The following is a 17183-nucleotide window of genomic DNA, read 5'->3' on the forward strand; positions in this document are numbered from 1 at the left end:
ATTATATAAGTTATATTTCCTAACTCATCCAAAGTGCTGGTTCTGAGAGGTCGCTTTAAATTTATTATATAAACAAGCAGACTGACACATAAATGTCTCTAATTTTAAATTAATATAAATAACAATTTCTCATGTTATTCCAGGATCAAGAAAACGGATTCTAATTTAAATCGTGTTAGATTATTAGAATTATTCCCGGATAATCATCCAACCTTAGCATCGAAATTTTAAAATACTTAAAAAACTCTCAAAATTGTAAAATTATGTGGCATAAATGTTCATTGTTAGTTTCTTCTTAAGCTTGTAAAAGATATAACCTCCTAACAATAACCTAAATAAATAATACAACGTTTAGAAAAATATAATTAACTCATTGGCTATTTTTTTTGAAAATCACTGTATTTTACAAAAGTAAATACATACACTTTTTTTTTGGTTAGAGTCATATTTCCATGGCTCTCACTTCAGGTGCGCCAGACTTATGTGGCATATTTACATTAATTCAATTAAAATTTCTGAATTATTAAAAATTCTGAAAAGCAAGTAGACAGGATCTTAGGGACCAACTCTAGATGCATCTTCTTAAAAATCCGCACCTATTGCACTATCGCGTTTGCTCTAGCTTGTCTTAGGTAATTAAAATTAAATCAAAATATTCATTTTCAAATGGATCAAGAGGACTATTTTAGATTATTAGAGATTTTATTTTAGATTTTAGATCTATATAGATTATATTTAGACATTACATTACTTGTATTTCGGTTAATAGTAGGAAAGTTAAAGTAGGATGTCATTTAAAAAAGGGAAATAATTTATTGAAACTGATTCGTGATTAATCTTTTAGGCATTAAATTTAATACTATCTTTAGAAAATTGAATAACTCATGATAAGGACTAAATAAATGTATTTAACCTGCTTATAAATATAATTCGCGTATATTGTAGCTTTGCCAATTTTTTAAAAGAAAGTTTTATTTCGTTCTGTGAACTAAAACATCAACATATATTGTAAGGATGCTAACTCTTGCATAATATAGTGGAAGAAATTTACCTTAATTAAAGGCACCCCGCCCCCGTTTTCCAACTGCTCCAAAATGATATTTTCATTGGAGTCGGGTTCGGCAAACTTGTAAAGTTCGGGTGGAGGCAACTTAAGAGGGTGCTGCTGCTCTATCCTTGACAATATACTATCTAAAACTCTTTCTAACATAGACCTAAAAATATGATTAGGAAATTACGGGAAAATAAAGTGCAGAAGGAATCTATATATGTACCTATTATTTAACATGACTAGATCGGCCAACAAGGAGTTTTTCTCCTCGGCGGACTTTGCACATAGCACCACGCTGGGACTTTGCCTAGGTAAGATTTCGAAGGCGTTTTTTACCTCGTCGGTGTCTTCGTGGTCTTTTATTTCGACCTAAAACAATGAATACACTTATTAATTTAGGATTTTAAGGTCAAATGAACTAATCCAGTCTAGAGGTATCCTGGATAATACACACTATTGTAAGACAGCATCTCCTATTAAATGTATACAGGGTCCCATCGAAAACATTCCAGCAAGGTTTGGGACCTTTTTAAAAATCCTCCGACCCGTCGATTTTTAATTTTAGGGGCATTTTTTTTTAATACTTTTAACCCCTTGGCGAGGGTTGCAACCACCCTCAAAATCGTAAATAAGAGTGGGGGTCAAGTGATTGAAGTGATTGAAGAAATTGCTAACTTGAGTTTTCGCAGTATGACAGATCGTCAAAGATTTTAAAACAATACCATTGTTTTATTTACTACTTTTAGCGCTAGTTTTTAAAGGTCTTGATTTACAAAACAAAACCGCTCGCACCCGTCGATTTTAGAAAAACGATTTTTTGTTTAAAATTTTAACCCCACAACCCCTTAGCGGGGGCAATATTCACCCTTATTTTTTAAATGGGAAGAGGTGTGTTGTGATACATCTTTTAAAAGGGCATTCAATTTTCTTTACAATAGCGCTGTTTTTTAAAATTGAGCTGCGGGTTCCAGCGAATCTAATTTAATTTTATTGATTAGTACTTACGCATTATCTTATTGAATGTTGAAAATGTCCGCCGTTTACCTCCATACAATAGTACAGTAACTGTTCAAAGTGTTCCCGGACATTGTGAAGAATATTGGATGTTATTTGTTGGCATTCATGAATGATGCGGTTCCGTAAATCTTCTAACGATTCAGGTTGGGTGGCATAAATTTTCGATTTCGGATGTCCCCACAAAAAAAAATCAAGGGGAGATAAATCGGGTGATCTCGCGGGCCATTCGATAGCACCCCTTCTCCCATTCCATCTACCAGGAAACTTTTCATCTAGAGACTGCCGCACTGGTAATGCATAATGGGGAGGAGCCACGTCTTGCTGAAATATGGCATTTTCTTCATGGTAGCGTTGGTTGTTTTTTATAATTTCAATCAATGCTGGGTTAACGGAATTCTCCAAAAGGTCTAAGTACGTATCTCCATTTGAATTTCCCGGTAAGACAAATAGTCCAATTATGTGATCACCAAAAATACCAACCCAAACATTTAATTTCTGAGGGTGTTGAGTATAAACCTCATGGTAGATCCTTGGATTCGTGTCGGACCAGTACCGACAATTATGACGATTGACAGTGCCATTAAGAAAAAATTAACACTCGTCTCAGAAGCAAACATTTAAAAGATAGTTGGGATTATTTGAAATTAGTTCGGAGATTATTTTACAAAACTGTAAACGGCGGTCGTTATCATCTTCATTTAATTCTTGAAGAAGTTGAATTTTATATTTCTGCCCTTTATTACGTTTAAGAATTCTCTATACAGTGGTCCGCGAGACTCCAGGCCCAAGGTCCCAAACCTTGCTGGACTGTTTTCGATGGACCACCCTGTATATTATTATTGTTTATAATATAAGTATAGTAAGAAACGCTCTCTCAAACGAGATCTAGCTCATATGATTACACAATTTGGAGTTAATAACGTTTAAATTTAAAAAAATCTAACCCTTCTCCACCACTTTAATGCAGTGGCAGATAGGATAAAATATTATAAATAAAGAATATTAAAAAAAAATGCTGAAGATTATGGTTTCATTGTTTATAGTACCTAAAAACTAGGTAAATTTTTGTAAAAATCTTATTTTCTTTTCTATGAACATTATTTATTTAAAAATTATTTCGATCGTAAACTCTGATAAGAAAAAATGTCTTCTGCAGACCATACAACATATATTTCCTTAGATACAGCCGAATGCCCTATATACTAGGACATCCGATACTTGCCTACATCCCAAATTTTTTAAATGTTTTTTTTTAAAAACCTATACTTTTTTTTAAATTAAAATTTAGCGAGAGGGGTGTCTCCCACATTACTTCACATAACTGGGGTTCTACTGTGTTTCAATAAATGAATTGTAGTAGATAATCAGACTAATATGTCATTCCCTGAAAAGCCTAGTACTTAGACGTACTGGCAAACGCCATAATAGAATTATTATTACCATATTTGTAAATGCCGTAAAAGATTTAGGCAAGCGCTGTAATTTTAAGAATGATTGAAAATTATAGCGGTTGACATCAATCATTTGTTAATACAATTGCAGAATTGTTGGTCCAGTCAATCCTGAACATTAAATGGGATTCGAAAAGCGAAAATATGAGCAGGATGATGTAAATTGATTAGTTCTATACGCGGATATCTAAACATAAACATGCTACACGATTAAAAGTTTACACAAATTCAATTTTTTTACATGCGATTAAATTCCATTACTAATTTTTTCCAATAGGGAGGTGTTTATTGTGATACATCTTTTAGAGGCATTCTAAATTTCTTTAAAATGACGGTTCATTTGTAAAAGTTTGAGCTACGTTTCACCGTGCAATGGAACTTCAAATATTTTACTGAGTCTCTTATTTTAGTTTTGTTTTAAAGTAATGAAATATTTGTGTATCAGTTGACAATTCGAGTTCATCTTCGGAATTACTGTGTAAGAGTAAGGGCAACTTTGTTTTATCAGATACATGCAGATAGACATGTAAATTAGAGAATTACCAAAATTCCGGCAAATTGGTTTAGTGCAAAAAAAGATTAATAAGAAATGAGACAGAAAACGAAAGTTACGCGTTTCACTGTATAAAAAAACTGTATATTCAATTCAAATTCAAATATGCTTTGTTGTTTGAACAAAAAATTGTTATAAACAAAGCTTCACCTAATCCTAAAGAGACAGAGTTACAAGGTTAAAATTATATTTAAAAATACAAGTTACACTGACGAAACAAAGTTAAACAGTTAAAATTTACATTTTTTTTTCTTTTCCCTTTTTATTTTTTTTTTGAATTAATAAAATCAACTATATCTAACTTTTCTTAACTAAGCACAGTTCAACATCTAGGGATAAAAAAACATTTAAAACAAACAGGTAGGAAAAGACCTAGGTCTCCCTTAATTAATTAAAATCTGATTGTCGTTGAAATATTCAGCCACAGAGTAATAAGCTCGACCACACAGAAATCTCCTCAAGAGAAACTTAAATTTAATGAGGGATTTTGCCTCTCTAATGTCTCCTGGTAGGTGGTTAAAATTTTTTATACCTTCATAAAAAATTGATCTCTTTACCAAGGCAGATGTTGGAATGGGAAGCCGTAAATTATTCCGCTGGCGAGTGACATATCGTGGATTCTTTAGGACAAACCTGTATTGATGGGAGAAAATAAGGCATGCCACCTCCTGTATGTATAGGCAGTAGATTGTAAGAATGCCCTCCCTGATAAAATATGGTCGGCATGATTCCCTGGGTGATATCCCGCATATATAACGCACAGCACGTTTCTGTAGAACAAACAACATCTGTAGAAGATAGTTGCTTGCACTACCCCAAAAGCAGACACCATACCTGAGATGGGACTCAATCAGGGAAAAGTACACGGCTCTCCCAATCCCCATGCCAAGCTCCCGACAGGTCAGCCTAACAGCAAAACAACCCGCAGAAACCCTATTGCTGAGACTCCGTATATGGTCCTCAAACTTAAGTTCCCTGTCAATCACCAGATTCAAAAACTTATTGTTAGAATAAGGCGGGACAGGGCAGTTGGCAATAAGAATATTATCAAGACTACGGTTATTTGTAAAACAAATTAGTTTGGTCTTCTCTGGATTTAATGATAGTTAATTTGCCCTGAACCACTCATATATAAGTTGAAGATCAGCCAACATGGCTATTCTCAAAGAGTCGGTATCATACCCATGCCAGAGAACGGTGGTGTCGTCAGCAAAGACCGTGAATTTTCCCTGGATATTAAGTCGGACGAGGTCATTAATATATAGGAGAAAAAGTATTGGTCCCAGTACCGACCCTTGAGGTACTCCCCAGGCAACAGATTGATATTCAGAATACTCCGATCCCACACACACTCTCTGGCGACGACCCTTTAGATATGAACAAAACCAACTCGCCGCCAAGCCCCTAAAACCATAGTGGAAGAGCTTCCGCAGCAGAACCTCGTGACTGACGCAGTCGAAGAACATTATAAATGGCTGCCATCTAAAATTCTACTTCTACAAGACTTGAATGATAATGACTGCTGTTTACAATTTTGTCCGTTAAATGAATAAAAATAACGCATAAAGTAAAAGTCCAAATAATTGTACAAGGTCCCAACTACCTTTGTAATGTTTTCGATTCGGGCCAATGTTAATTTTTTCTCAAAGGCACTGCCAATCGACATAAATGTTGATCCGGCATAAATCCAAGTTAATGATCGCATTCTCAGAAATTAAATGTTTGGATGGTATTTTTAGTGATCACGCAATTGGACCACTCGCAAATCGAAATTATGGAAAATGACCAACAGTACCATGAAGAAAATCCGATATTTCAGCAAAAGAGATCCTTGACTTCGACCAGATTCTCCACTATGCACGTGTACGGAAGAATGGAACATTTCTTGGTAGATGGATTGGAGGAAACGTTGCTATCCAAAAGCCCGCAAGATCACCCGATTTGTCTCCTCTTGATTTTTGTTTTGAAGACATTTTAAATCACATATTCATCTCAAGATTTACGGAACCTAATGAATTCCAGTCCGGAAATACTGAACAATCGCTGTACCATTGGATGGAGGTGAACGGCGGATATTTTTATAATACTTACGTTATATAAAACGTAAATACTGATGAATAAAATTAAATTAAATATCTATCGAACCATAGGTGAAATTAAAAAAAAAACGAAGTCTCATTTTAATGAAATTATATTTAAATATCCCACTTAAAAAAATAAGGGAACGTGCTGCCTTCCTCCCCAATCAAGGGGCTACATTTCTAAGTACCTAATAGTGATAAAATGTATGTGTTTCTATGAAAAAACAAGAGTAGAAGGGTCCAAAGATTTTTTAAAATGTTCACATTCAAAGCCGTAACCCTCGGTTGATTTTTTTCAATGTTGAAACGTTTAAATTTACCCTTAAATTTTAGGATTTTCTTTTGGATTTGCCACTATATCTATAAAACTCAAATTAAATATGTGTCATCAAGACATATAGACAAGACAGACTTTTAAATGAAATTTTAATACAAGTTATTATATTTAAAATATATCCGAATTATTTAGACCAAAGTATTAGTAAAATAGTCTTAAAACAATGAATAAAAGAACTGTGCCATATAATGTCAATTTAAAAACTGAATTGACTAAAAGTACAAGGACAAAGTGTAACCGTCAGACGTTATATTGTTCTTTCATTTTGATAATTACATTTATTTATTTATTTATTCATAATACGGGAAAACCCCATTAACTGTAAATTTTACAAAGCAATAATATTTACATAAACAACTTTCATAATCTAAACCTACTTAAAAAATTAATACTAAAGTAAAAAACACCTATACTACATATACTAGAAACAACCTTAATAATTTATATGCAAGAATGTAAATACAAAACTTTATGCACAATTATGAAGTAAGTGACCTCTTTAGATGCATTAAGGAACTTATGTTAAACACATCAATATTCGAATAGTTTAACAAATTCATATACCTATCCATAGGATTGTTAATTCCATAGGATGTTCTGTGGATTGGAATGTTAAAGGTTACATTATGGCGCAACCCGTGATGAGGAACATTAAATCGTATGCGACCCAACAGATCAGGGCAATCAATAAGCCTATTAACGATCTTATATATAAAACTAGCACCAGAAATATTACGGCGTTGCGACAGTGTCGGAATAGATAATTGACTTTCAATATAAGAATAGTCATGGTTCTCAATGACAGTTAAAGTTCTATGAGCACAATATCTTAGGAATTTATGTTGAACTCTTTCTAAAGCATCGATATGAATCTGGTGGTATGGAGACCAAACTACAGAGCAGTACTCCAATATAGTTCTTACTAGGGAGCAATAAACCCTTCTTGTTGAAGAGACTGAGAAATATGAACAGTTTCTCATAACAAACCCTAGCAATTTTGATGCTTTTATAGAAATTGAATTAATATGATCAATAAATGTGAGTTTCTCATCAAAAATAACTCCTAAATCCCTAATAGATGCAACATAATTCAGTGGCTCATTATTAAAGAAGTAGTTGGATTGAAACCGGTTGATCCTGCGAGTGAAACTAATAACACAACATTTCCTAGCATTTAAATGAAGATTGTTTTGTTCACACCAATTATTTAGGCGATCCATATCTGCTTGTAGTAATTCTTGATCCACAATACTACCATAACTACATAAATCATTGACGACAATCACTGGAACGAGGTAATGATTCTATAGGGCGTTTACTGCCAGTATATGTAATGTATGTAGGCTTTCCTGGATATGTGTGTTAAGCCATATGGCCTAGGACATAAACACAAATCATTTAGAGTTATGACTTTATTAGCTATCATTTGATCAGATAATAAAGTTACTTTTGAATCAGAAATGAAAGCATTGTCTTACCTTTCTCATAAAAAACCGCTCTTTTAATCTACACGTATGACTCGTGTGATGTACTGAACTCTGGCGTCGCGACGACGCTGTCGGTTTGCACAGCACCATCAGTCCATCAAATAGGAACACTCTACGTTCGGTCAGTCTTTTCTGAGTCACTTTGGTCAGTAAATCCTCTGAAAACAACCATAAAAAATTAATAATTATTCATTAAAAGATAAGATAATGAGAGGTAAAACGTCCGCAATATCTATCTACAATGTTTTTTGACAAAGGTCTAATGATTTAAATAGTAAGACTTTTTTTTCTAATTGGAGTAATAGTTTTCTAATTTCGTAATGGAATGAAACATTAGACATATTTTCTGTTAAATTTATACTGGCTTACTAATTAATGTATTAGTTTCAACTTTTCCTAACTTTACTGTGAACAACCCTAATATGTATTTTTAAAATATATGTAAAAATATATTCAAAATTAAACCTGAAAAAAGTGATTTGTAAAAATAAACTAGGCAAAAAAAAATAGGAATCAATTATGAAAACACTTTTATATTTAAAAATTTTAACCTGCGCCTCATTTGTGCGTCAAGAAATGTGTTGTTAAGATAAGATTATTAAAAAAAGTTCCTTAAATAAATAGAAAAAAAAACTTAAACAAGATTTACATAGTATGGAATTGAATATACGATTGGTTTAAGTTATATACGGAATGTCGATGTATTTGGAAAGCTTGTCGGTCAAAAAAGACATTAAGATCAAATGGAAGTAATGAGAGTACCTTCCACATATACCTTATACAAAGAAAATTTCCATTAGAAATAATGCTCAAAGACTCACGCTCATATGATACAGCAAGAATAGCGCGAACGGACAGATGCTCGATGATGATTCACTACTCAAATAAATAATCATGATATATATTATTTTCAATTACCAGCTATATATGCTATATAGCTGGTAAATCATGGTAAATAACCATATAAAGCAATGTTAATAATATATATTTTTAATGACATGTATATTGTTTTATTCTTTGTTTGTGGAATTATCAGCGGTTATGAGTATCATTTAGCACAACAGTATTTAAAATAGACCGTCCAGCTTGTCTTCAAACTCCACGTGTCGCCAACTGGATACTAGGACAATTCAGGCCAGTTATTTTATAATAATTACTTTATCCTTAATCATTTCTTTTATTTTTAAATCATTTTTAATTATAAATGAAGGTTGTTGCTCTTGTTGATTGAGGTTAATTGGTAAAAGATGGACACAGCCGAAACCCATATAACCTTGAGTTATGTGTTCCTGTCTTTCTCACCGCACTCAACAGTACACACCATAGAATTTTTTTTTCATACCATTTATTTTTGTAATTTGGGTATAATTTAAATCTTTAATAATTTTGAGATAATTTTTGATACTACATCTACCAAATAAGCCTCAAGAAATTTCCCTGTGTAAATAATACTTTTTTCTACGACTATTACGAAATAGGTACATTTCGATATAGTTTTTGGTAAAGAAATGGCTTCATTGGCCTGAAAAATCGAAAATTTATACCTTAAACAATATGACACTTTCATAGAATGGCGAAAATTAAAAAGAGCTAATTCGTTCTCCGAAAATGTCATTCTCGCCTATTTTAGTCAGTTAGCTAAGTCTAATAAAGCTTCAACACTATGGAAAGTGTATTGAATGATTAGAACAACAATTAACATTAAACACAATACAGATATATCAAAATATGCCAGGCTACGAGCATTTCTGAAAAAATAATTTGATGGTTATCGTAGAAAAAAATCAAAAATATTAACTGGAGAAGAAGTCAACCATTTTGTAAATAATGCTCCAGATTATATTTATCTTGCTACAAAGGTACATACATGTATTTACATATTTTTACCCAAATATCCTAGATCTTTAAAATACCATAAACATGTATATTATAATGTACTAATTTTTTAGGTTGCTGTGATATTAGGAATTATGGGAGCTTGTCGAAGATAGGAGCTCTACTTAATGAAAGTTCAGGATATTGAGAACTTGGGGTCCGCTATAATAATAAATGTTCCTGATACAAAAACTAAAGTGCCTAGACAATTTACAATCACTGGAAAGTTTTATACCTTATTTAAAAAATATTTATCTCTACGGCCACCAGATATTGCGACAAATAGTATCTTCATTAACTTTCAAAATGGACGCTGCACCAAGCAAGTGATCGGAATAAACAAACTAGGAAATATGCCTAAACAAGTAGCACAATTTTTGAACTTACCCAACCCTGGATTATACACGAGTCATTGTTTTCAAAGAACATCTGCAACAATGCTTGTGGATTCTGGGGCGAATATAGAAACATTAAATAACACGAAAGGTGGAAATCTTCAGAAATTGCTGAAGGATATATAGATAACTCATTACAAAACCGCCTAAATGTTTCAAGTCAAATAATGTCCCAAATTAATGAAAATGAAGAACCAGCACCCAAAAAACCCAAATTTCAGCAAAACATATTTGCCTCATTAACGACTAAAAACATATTGGATTCCCCTAAAAATATTACAATTCAAAATTGTACTGGAAAAGATCTATTAGATACATGAGTAAACCAAAACTATGAGATTCATATAAACCACTTTTTATTGCAAACAAAATTCTAACGCTACCCATCTTTATTTATACTGAAGACAGCATTCTTAATTCATAAGAAGTACCCTACTGCTCAAAAGTATTTGCCCACCATGTATTCTTTTTAATATTTTAAATTAGATACAAAAATCTTATCTTTATACCTATATTTAGATTGTATCTCTTTTGTAAATTGCATATATGCTTAAACAGCATACCTATCAACGTTGAAAAACATCGAGTATTTAAACATAGTCGTGCAAATAACAAACAATGTAGTGAAAATATGCACTTCTTCTAAAAAACTAATCTGTTTACAGCTCGTTTCCGATGAAACTTGAAACATTTAAAGGTGTTTAGTCTTCAAGAATTGATTTTGTGTAACATTGGTAAATAATTTCGCTTGCTTATTGACGATTGTCACCGTTTCTTTGCTGGTTTTTCAACATTCTTTAAAATGGCTAAAACAAAAGAGTTATCGGTTGAAACAAAAGGTATTATCATTGATTTAACTTCATAAGGCTGGAAAGACTAACTGTCAAATTTCGACGGATTTGCGAATTCCAAGGCGGACTGTCGATTATAATGTTAGGAAATTCACCAGAGAAGGGACTATTAGCAACAAACCTCGATCGGGAAGGCCAAAGAGAAAGTTCAAATGAGAATTTAAATATTATAATTACAAGCAAACGCAATAGACGCCTTACCGCCCCTGAAATCACAGCAAAAATCAACAAAGAGCGTAAAAAAAGCGGTCAGTGTTTCGACAGTAAAACAGCGACTTTATAATGCTGGTCTTAAAGGACGTTTAGCTGTAGCAAAACCGCTACTGAAGAATGTTAATAAGAAGAAAAGACTTAGAATGGACTATTGATGACTGGAAGAAAGTTTTCTGGAGTAACGAGTCGAAATTCGAGGTTTTTGGAACGAAGAGGCGAGTTTTTGTTCGCCGTTATGCCAATGAAAGGGTCGCTGAGAACTGTACGGTGGCCTCAGTTAAACACGGTGGTGGTTCGGTGATGGGTTGTTTCGGAGAAACAACCCCACACAAAAGGAATTCTTCGAAAAGAGGGTTACAAAACAATTTTAAGTGACAATGTACTTCCTTCTGGTACTCGAATAATTGGGGAAAATTTCATCTTTCAACATGACAATGACCCCAAGCACACGTCGAAATTGTGCAACCAATATTTGGGTCAATTACAAAGGCAACATCTTCTGAAAGTTATGGTATGGCCCCCACAATCACCGGACCTCAATCCTATCGAATTACTGTGGGATGAACTGGATAGACAAGTGCGAAAATCATGCCCCACATCACAAGAAGACTTGTGGAGGATCATCCAAGAAGAGTGGCACAAGATACCTCAGGAAACTTTGGACAAATTAATTAGAAGACTACCGAAACTCTGTGAAGCTGTTATTAAAAATCGAGGCGGACATGTAGATGAATCCAATATTTGATTTTCTTAAATATAATTAATTGAAAAATGCATTGTTTATATTCATTTTGTTATAAATAAACAGTTTCATAAGAATAACTGATGGGTTTATTATTTTTAGTTATAACTTTAAAACAGTCATATGTTGGCAAATACTTTTGAGCGGTAGTGTATAGGAATACTCTTAAGTCACATTTCATCTAAATACACTACCAGACAAACCTATAAGCTATTACTACCAGTTCCCAGAACTTCCCAGGTGCTTGATGCTTTTATTTAAAATGGACGAAATTTTTTTAAATCATTTAACAAATAAAATCAGAAAGATGTATAAGAGAAAGGGATTAAAGAGGGAAGTCAAAAGGTTACTTGTCGCGAGAGCCTATTATGATGTTCAGGAATATTAGAATGACCAATTTTAATACTAATACCCTTGAAATATATGTATATGTTCTGTTCAAGTTTTTACTGTTTTGATGTCGCTATGTTACGTTTTAATTTAGGTATTTTGTTGTTGATGTATGACGTGAGTTTTTTGTAGTTTTTTTATATTTTTCTTTTGTATTGTTTTCTATATTAATTATTAAAAAAAATATGACTATTTTAGCACCATTATTTGTAAGTTGTGTTATGTTTTTTAGGACAGGACAATTTTTTTTTAGCTTTGTTTAAAATAAGTGTTAGAAACAATAAAACATTTTTTGATTTGATTTACTATTGCCGTATATAACATAACAAGAATGTCTAAATTTAATACCTAATTTATCAAAGCAAAAGTTAGTCATTACCTCGGATAAATTCATTGCAGCATTGCCCCAGGTCTTTCGAATCCCAATTTTCCACGACCCTTTCCAGCTCTTGGATTTTTTCTATTGCCGCAGACCGTCGCGCTTTCACTTGATTTAATGTTGCGAAACCGCGCGGGGTTGGTTGAGACGGCACACATAACTCTAGAAACATTAATTAAAAATATCGACAAATACAAACGAAATACCTTTAATGCGTACTCAATTCGTCCCTAAGTGGCCTTAACATTCCCTCGACCTCTACCAGCATTTCTTTATCCTCTGGAGCCGGAGATAAACCAATAAGCAGCCTAATGTAATCCATATAAGAAAAAAAGTGCCAAATAGGATGGGTCAATAAGGCCGGTAAATAATACTTTAAAGCCAAATGCATGCCTTGACCCGCCGTACTTAAAGTTGCCTGTTGTCTGGATAGTAGATCCAATAAAGTCTGTCTACAAGCGAGAGAGGTTACATCTCTACCATATTTACAATAAACGTCGAACTCTCTTGCTTCGGCCAGTTCTAAAAACCCACTAATTGTAGCGGAAATCTTAAAATTCGATAAACTTACCTTCGAAACAGGTACCAATATAAGGCATCTGTTCTTGGGCCATCTCCATCACGTCTTCTAAGCTACCAGTCAAGGTATAAGTTAACTCGTAAATATCCATAACGTTTGAAAAAATAAGTTCGATATCTTTCGGATCTTGCGTTAGTTTCTTTATTTCTTCCCTGAAAATATCAACTTTTTAGAGCTGCTCAAAATTGTTATTTATGTGACAAGTGCGTAAAATGATCCTGTTTTTATAAATGGGACATTATTTGTCGACAATTCCCATGAATGCGTAAACAAATTAGTTTAAGTAAACAAATAAATAAATAAGGCCTTGCATACCACACAAAGTTACAATATCAATGAAATGAAAATTAAAAAGTATCCACCTGTTCTAAATAATATGCAGGTTGGCGAAGCCTAGCAAATGAATGCTATTCTCCTTAACCGGCCATATATTAAATTCCTGAAAGATTCAAAAAAATATCATTAGGTGGATTTAAGTATTTTTATGAGAAATTTTTAGGAGAATAGAATGATTCACTGTTTAATTTTTATCGCATTCACTAGGCACTGAGCGTTATTGTGTTATTATAGTAGCTATTTATTATGCTAGTAATGTCAATATACATATACAGTATTATGCAAAAAGATAGCAACATTGAACTTTCCTGTTATATATCTTTTAGTATATATTTTATAAGTAAGGTTTATATATTATTTACAAGAATAGTTAGAGCCTGTTTATATTTTCATATTACCATATTTTTTGTATCAGAATAAATAAAACACCAAATTTGTTTTATGCAAATTTATTATTCATAAATATAGCAACAAAAAATAGTTTTAATTCTAAAAAATATATAACCCAACTAAATTAAAATCAATTCAATATTTCGTGTAGTACCCCTTCTCCTGTAGAACATATGCACATCGTCTTGGCATGGACTCAATTAATTTCATAATATAGTCATTGTTCACTTCTTTCCAAGCCTTTTCCACTATTTCAAAGAGAATATTTGTATTAGAGCATGTTAGGTGCCTGATTTTGGTGTCAATATAATGCCATAAATTCACTATAGGGTTTAGGTCTGGCGATTGAGATGGCCAGACCATTACATTTATTTTTTCATCGGATAGCCACTTCTTAACAAATTGAGAAGCATGTTTTGGATCATTGTCATGCTGAAATATGGCTGTTACTGGCATGACTTCATCCATATATAGCACTAAATGTGTTTGCAGAATGTCTTTGTACATGAAACGATCCATTTTGCCTACTATTCTTACTATGGGTCCCATGCCACAAGCCGAGAAACATCCCCATACAAGAATATTTTCCCCTCCATGTTTAACTGTGGGGCAAATGTGATTGTTTAATCTTTGTTCACGGGGTCTGACGTAGATCACTTCATCAGTCCTGAATAAGTTATATTTAGATTTATCACTAAATACGACTTTCTTCCAATCAGCTACAGACCAGTGGACATGAGATTGGGCAAAGTGAAAACGAGCCTTGAGCTTCTTTGAGAGTAACGGTTTTTTATGCGGGGCGACGAGCAGGTAAGTTGGCATCAAGTAATCTTTTCCTTACGGTACTGGAACTGAGGTTTACTCCTTCACCCTCTTTTAATTTTGCCAAAATTTGGAAAGAAGACAAAAAAGGATTTTCTTTGGAAATTCGTAGCAGCTGCCTATCCATCCTCAAATTTGTTTTTCTGGGTCTACCAGGAATGGGCGCCGGTGCAGCTGTTCCAGTAAGGCGAAATTTTTTGCAAACTCTGAATACGATTGGCCAGTAAAGCCGTAAGCTTCTTGCAATGTCACTCTGCCTAACACCATTTTCGTAATGCTCCACAATAATTTTTCTTACATCACCAGAGACGGTTTTTGTGCGACCCATTTTAAGTTAATTCTGAGATTCAAAAATAACAACTTTACAGCAGGTAAATCGATTTTTAACTGATAAAATAAAAGCGAAACAAGAATGTTGCTATATTTATGCACAATACTGTATGTGTATGGTGTGTGTGTGTGGAATAGTATGGGATTGTGTTATGAGTAATATAGATAATATAGTATTATTTTGTAAATAAATATATTTTTAGATAATTGGGACTTATTATTTTGTTTTTTCTTTTTGAGTTTTGTAATTTACTTTACACAGAGGGTTAAACTTGCCATTTTTGTAAATAGATATAAATAAAGATGTTAACTTCTGGTAAATAGTATCATGTAAACAAACAGTGGCAAACAAACGACTTATATTATTATTATTATTATTATTATTTTTATTATATATCGATTTACAATTTAAATCACAATAAAACAAAAGCAAAAAGTTTTTAAACGCAAAAGTAGAAATAATATAATATAATGGCGCAAATGTAATAATAAATGTCTATTGGTTACATTTAAAAAGATGAGAGATTGAAAAAAGAAAGTTATTGTTTATTATTGGTGCCGAATGCAGCAATAGTCCAGCATATATCTTTACAGATCACATATTTACCGACACTTTATTCGTACATCACGCATTAGTGCGTAAAAAAAAGTCAACCAATTTTTGACAAATCATAAATCAAATGTCAAATCAACGTCAAATTACTTTTTACGCACTAGTGCGTGAATAGTTACTTATGTAATGCGACAATTTCTATGAATAAAAAAGGGGAATTTACACACGTGTAACATACAAAATTTTCTCTACTACCGAAAAAACCTTAAAAAAATATTAAAAATAGCAAATTACTTTACGCATTAGTGCGTAAGAAAATGTCAATAAATATTTGACAAATTATAAAATCAATGTCAAATAAACCTCAAATCACTTTTTACTCACTAGTGTAACATACAACATTTTTTTCTACTACCGACGAAAACATACAAAAATTAAAAATTATAAATTAATTTACGCACTAGGGCGTAAAAAAACACGGTAGTACAGAATAGTTATTTATGTAAAAAGGGTGTATAAATATATAAATAAAAATTTATTATGTAATTATTTTTTGTGTATATTTTTATCGCATGAGCCATAGACGAATGCAGCAATTTCCATAAACCAAAAAGGTATTTTAAACATGAGCTACTAAAAAGCTACTTTACCTACTAGTGCCCAAAAAAAATTGAGGGGCTTGAGGCAACAAGGTACAAAAGCTAGATTCTACTGAAAATCAAAATTTCTCTATCATTTAACTGGACTTTAAAGGCTACACGCCATTTTCAAAGTAATTTAATAGCAACCCAAATTATTTTCTTGTCTATGCAGAAAACATTGGATATATTCAGTCAACAACAAAGCATTCAGACAATTTGTCTGAAAGTCATTTTAGTTCAAATAAGTATAGCAAACAGAGATTAATATCCAACTGGTAGTGACTTTAAATGACTACCTGAATCTAAAATAACAATTACCAAATAAAATTGTGTCTCTCAAAAAATCTCAAAAAAGAGTTTTTTGGGCGTCCAATAACCAATTTGTATAAAAATAGTAAAATTTAACTTAGGAGAAGCTAACAGTTACATACATATTGGAGAGAAACTTGTTGCTATCTGAAAAAATTCAAGTATTGGATTGGATTTCCCGATCACCTGACTTGAACCCTATAGAAAATTTTTGGCCGCAGTGGGAAAAAGACATACCACCTTTAAAGTCCTTTTTCTCCAAAGTTACTGAATGTGGCTTATGTACCTTGTTGCCCCAAGCGCTTCAATTGAATGTACAGAAAAATGTCAACACAAAACAATTTTGAACAGTCAATTTTGAACGCCGAAATATATTTGTATATTATGCCAGTTAAGATTA

At 32.7% G+C, this 17183-nt stretch overlaps 1 protein-coding gene across 2 annotated transcripts in view; it reads right to left on the reverse strand.

Moving 5' to 3' along the window:
- LOC126746305 (protein son of sevenless) overlaps positions 1-17183 on the reverse strand; it is a 79929-nt gene that overhangs the window by 51149 nt on the left and 11597 nt on the right. For both annotated transcript variants that reach the window (XM_050454493.1, XM_050454486.1), the window contains exons 6-11: positions 13394-13554; positions 13042-13344; positions 12823-12984; positions 7969-8135; positions 1275-1420; positions 1052-1214 (exon numbers count right to left, since the gene is read on the reverse strand). In XM_050454493.1, the coding sequence (XP_050310450.1) occupies positions 1052-1214; positions 1275-1420; positions 7969-8135; positions 12823-12984; positions 13042-13344; positions 13394-13554 (1102 nt within the window). The remainder of the gene's footprint in view (positions 1-1051; positions 1215-1274; positions 1421-7968; positions 8136-12822; positions 12985-13041; positions 13345-13393; positions 13555-17183) is intronic.

The sequence above is a fragment of the Anthonomus grandis genome, chromosome 2 (genome assembly GCF_022605725.1).
Source record: "Anthonomus grandis grandis chromosome 2, icAntGran1.3, whole genome shotgun sequence".
Classification (NCBI taxonomy): domain Eukaryota; kingdom Metazoa; phylum Arthropoda; class Insecta; order Coleoptera; family Curculionidae; genus Anthonomus; species Anthonomus grandis.